The sequence below is a fragment of the Rhipicephalus sanguineus genome, chromosome 11, assembly GCF_013339695.2.
Source record: "Rhipicephalus sanguineus isolate Rsan-2018 chromosome 11, BIME_Rsan_1.4, whole genome shotgun sequence".
In the NCBI taxonomy this organism is placed as follows: Eukaryota; Metazoa; Arthropoda; class Arachnida; order Ixodida; family Ixodidae; genus Rhipicephalus; species Rhipicephalus sanguineus.
This window is the reverse complement of record NC_051186.1, coordinates 98,280,146-98,284,935: the sequence shown is the minus strand read 5'-3', so window position 1 is coordinate 98,284,935 and position 4,790 is coordinate 98,280,146. Positions and strand designations below refer to the sequence as shown.

The 4,790-nt window shown below is 44.7% G+C and overlaps 1 protein-coding gene across 1 annotated transcript; it reads right to left on the bottom strand.

Moving 5' to 3' along the window:
- Positions 1-659: 659 nt before the first annotated feature.
- On the bottom strand, positions 660-1,956 carry LOC119375262 (amine sulfotransferase). Its single transcript, XM_037645444.2, has one exon. The coding sequence runs from the start codon at positions 1,954-1,956 to the stop codon at positions 1,012-1,014; it is 945 nt and encodes a 314-aa protein (XP_037501372.1). The 3' UTR covers positions 660-1,011.
- Positions 1,957-4,790: the final 2,834 nt, after the last annotated feature.

The window sequence follows — 4,790 nt, the reverse complement described above, 5'->3', positions numbered from 1 at the left end:
ATTATCCAACTGCTCTGTTTGGCGCTGATTCGAAGTGGAAGAAAATGTCGGCAGCTTGCTCTAGTGGTTCAAGGCTGGACTAACAGCGCAGCTTCGTAGCCCAGGTACATTATTAACAAGGTCTTAATTACCGTGGCATTCATTATCAAGGACTTAGTTTGCATGGCCCCAATTTAGCATGGCGTTAATTAGTGCGATCGTAATTGCCAAGTTATCAAGCAGAAGGTTCTAATTAGCAATATCCTAATCAGCATGGTATTATTATATATTATTTAGCATGTTCTTAATTATCGAGGTTCTCTCCCTTCCTGTCCCTACTTTAATTTCTCTTTCTCTCCCTGTCAATTTCTTTGTCTCTCTTTCATTCTCTGTTATTTCTCTTCTGATTATCGGTTCTGTGCTTCTCCTTTGACTGCTTCAGAGGGCACAGGCGTTAAAGAAACGTGTACATTGAACATCGATCATGTCAACCTCAAGGTGTGCGGGCCACAGGCCTCATTAGCCGCCAAAGTTCTGGCGATGCAGCAAAAAAGTACAACAACTATCCTCGTTTCTCCAATGTATGCACGTCGCTAAGAGCAAACTGTCTTTATTTATAGTCAATCCTAAGATGGAGAAAGGACGAAGGGAGCGCGCTAAGCGCAGCTATAAGCTTCATTATGGTGATAGTACTTTGCTCCTGCAGACCGGCGGAACGAAGAGTTGAGCAGCTCCGCTTTCAAAAGCAGTGAAGTTTTGGCGAAGTCACTAACGCTAGGCAACGCTTTCATCTTGTGGACACTTGCTGAAAACACAGTGTGTCGTTTTAATGAACCCCATAGCATTATTGGAAAGGTCTCTTAGGCTGCCGATGTTTGCCATTTTGCTTCTCAACTATGCATCCTTGGTACAACGTAATGATTTATCCGCGACATTCATATACTAAAATCACTGTCAGAACGAGCAATGCCGAGAGCTGACCATTTATGTACATGCACAGCCACATGAAGTTCAAACTTCGTCGCCGTTCTCTCATGGTAGATCGAGATCCTTCCATAAATTCATAACATCCGAGCCTTTCGTTTTTTCAGCAATCCACGTTTTCATATTCTTTATCTGCTCGTCCGTGAAATGAGCCTTCCAGTCTCCCACGATGCCTTTGCGAACAAAACCGTCGTCGCTGTGCAGGGGCTCTTCATCGTGAGCTATAACTTCCCTGTAAACTTCCATTGACTTGATAGCCCTATCTGGACCCAAGCTCAGCAAATCTTTTATCATCGTACGCATCTGCTCGTTGAAGACTCCTTGCATATTCTTAAGGCTCGACGTGTCGATAATTTTGCGTAGTAAGGTAGAGTCGTCGCGAAGCTTCTTCCCGTACTGTTCGCCCATGAAATCGGCTATCTTGAGTGTCCAGAAATCGATGTCTTTCTTCATTTCCTCGTACGTGAAGAACAAGACGTTTGGGTCATTCCGGTGCTCGTACCAGGAGAGCAAGTGATCGAAGTAGTCTCCGCAGGAAACCTTGCCGGCGATGAATGCTTTGCAGAACCTGTCAAAGGACGCATCATATTTCTTGGCTGTTATGCCCTTCATGTGATAGTAGAAAGACACGCAAACGTCGTACGGGTTGCGTGTGACGTAGATGTATTTTGCTTGAGGCGAGTAAGGCTGCAAATTGAACGGGAGGTGTGTTTTCAAGAGACCTGGCCTGGCCATCCTCTCAGCCGCTTCGGCGCCCATCATTTCCATGAAAGGCGACGCTAGCATGAAGTCGACAACAGTTTTCGGTGGATGTCCATCAGTGAGTATGCTGAGGATTAGGTACTGTGTCCAAGTCGTGCCGCACTTTGGGTACGTTGCGAGGAATATGTCATCCTCTCGTGGTTTGTATGCTAACACGGAACGGATGAGATCTTCATGGAATATATGGTGGATCCAAAGGCCATTCACATCTCGGCATGAGTCGAAATCCATGTTCAAGTCGTCACCAGCCTCCTTAGGCAATTTGTGGAGTGGAACCTGCAGAGAAATTAGCAGAGATTTCATTTTGCCTTGGGCATTGAACAATCATACTAATACAATCAATGGGAAACAAGCGCGCAGAATACGGACAATAAATGCTGGCAGTAGAATGTCTGCTAGTAATAAATGATAATGCCAAACATGGTATATATATATATATATATATATATATATATATATATATATATATATATATAGAGAGAGAGAGAGAGAGAGAGAGACAGAAAGCGAAAGGCAGGACAATCAACTAAAATAAGCGTGTTTATGGTAGTTCACTTTACGGCATAACATTTCATAATATGTCAATTATATTGAAGGAAAGAACATTACTTTAACGGCTCGTTTTTATTTGTTAGACACAATATTAATGAGAATTGACAGACAACAATGCCACGGAAAGCATAGGGGATGCTATTTGTAGTAATTAGGATATAAAGATAGTAAAGTGGACGAAAAGATAACTTGCCGCCGCTGGCAAGTTATCTTTTTGTCATGTATTTTCGTCATGTATTTCGTTATGTATTTTCGTCATGTATTTTAGTCATGTATTTTCGTCATGTATTTTTGAAGGGCGCTCACGTTCACAAATTGCAGAATCTTCTGAAGATGTGTGATGACTGCGACGCGTAATACGTTGCGAGGTATTGCAACGTATTACGTTGCATGCATGCTAATGAATAATGCATGCATGTTAATTAAGGCGCATTTCGAGCAAACATGTGCAACAAATATAGCTTGAGTACCGTGCTTCCGCGACTTTCATTTGTAAATGAAGGTTCTTTAATGGGGAGATTTTGTACTTGTTCATGTTACAACAGAACATACGATAACTCCTAGACATCCGGCCATGATATATCAAGACGATGGCTAAAACTCGGTCCCACAAAAATCTATAATGCATTCTCATGGCAACGCGTCCCGCTATGCATGAAATCAACTCGTTCTGTGAGCCACAATTTGCCACAAGTGGAGTGAATGGTAATTACACAGGTAAAATTATCAACAAAACGTGTGATATGGAAGATCTCTGGTTCTGCTGTGATGTTGAAGATGATCAACAGAAAACGTTGGTTGTAGATGGCGTTGACCTTATTGCACGATCGTTAAGCATACCACGTGCAGAACAGTTCGTATTCGCCTACTAGCTAAGTAGGCACTCTTGCAATTCTAGCAAAACAGGTGGCAGTGACATTCATGGTGCCTCGCAGAAAGCTAACATGATTAAAAATTGGACTGTTTCGTGCATATTATGCACGTCTCTATTATTTAGAGCCGATAATTAAAGAAAAGGATTTATAAAAGAAAATGCAAGGCAAGTGCTGACAACAAATTTATTCTTCTTACTGCACACCAAACCGAATGGAACGTCATCCTTTGCGAACTAACGTCCATACATTCGTAGTCCGCAGTGAATTAATACAAGTTTTTCGTATACTAGCGAGCTCTGAAACGTCAAATCCTCACACCGCTTACATATCGATTATCTAAAAGCCACTTCACTCTCGCTTAACGCAGTCGTCGAGGGTTGGGCACCACTCGTATATCCTTACTTGCCGACCATGCGCATTTCTGCAATCGCACTAGTTATTCTTTCTTTGAGATCGTATGCAGGCGAGAGAAAATGGAGTACATAGGCAACGCACTTTTAAATACAATTCGTGAGAAGACGCTCCTTACCTGCTAGTCGGTGCGTAGAGGGACAGGAGTGGCTCGGATTCTATCCAGGCAACCATTAACAACAAGGCGAAAAGACGTTGCAATACTTAGCCGTCGAGCTACTGACAATGTTGCGCGCGGCCAGCAGGCGCTCACCAAGAACAAGGAACTCACGGAACGCGTTTGCCGCGACGAAAGCTTGAGGGAATCTGACTTGCTTATGTTGCGAGGGCCGCCGTTCACGTGAGAAGACAGAGAGCAAGGGCTGGGCGAGAAATGTGTACGAAGGTTATCCGCGCCGTTCGAGGACGCGGCGAGCGGCGTAGAAGCATGACAGCGTATCTATTTGGCAATCATTCGGCCCGCGTTGGCCTCCGACTTCCCCTCAAAGACATTCGCGCGCTATTCTTGAGATTGTCAGATTCCGCCATTAGTCGATTCTGATTCGTCCAGAAGGCTGCTACGCCCTCTCTGATTGGCTTAAAATGCCGCCATCACGCAATTTTGCAATACGGCGGAATTTGACAGTGTCCAGAATAGCACCCTGATTGATTGTCTCGCTAGAGACCGGTATTTTCCTTGCTTGCAGGAGTCAGTCATCTTTGGTGGGGTGCTGCTGATCGCATGATAGAGACAACCACGATAATGCCCGGCCTTTCCTTACGGCCTGCCGGCTATGCTGACCGCGAGCGTTGGCTCGACGTCAGTTATGAGGTAAGCAATCCCGCAGCCCCCTGCTCTGACCGCGCCGACTGATGGCAGCTGGGGTCAAGAGTGTGTTTGCTTGCCCTAAACGTGGGTGCGAGAGTAGAAGTAATCTGGTGTATTCTGACTGGTCGCTTCGTTGGAGCGGCACAGTATTCACGCAATCATAGACGTCGCCACACTTGCCAGTGATGCACTTACGCCATGTTTTGATGGCTCTATAACGATGTAGGACGGCCTACTTTTGAAGGTGAAGGTATGCGCACGTTGCTTAATCGTAAGCAACTGTTCTGCTTGAGTGTGAATAGCGAGCAGTTTGAGTCTGCTTTCGCTTCTTGCATCTTGAAGAAACTGTGCCCTTTCCGCGCAGGTTACCTGTGCCATTTTGTGTATTTTACGTGCGTGCACAATTATGAAACATATAT

What these genes read in the sequence shown, in the direction of transcription:
- LOC119375262 (XM_037645444.2), bottom strand. Translation starts at nt 1,956, where the DNA reads ATGGATTTCGACTCATGCCGAGATGTGAATGGCCTTTGGATCCACCAT.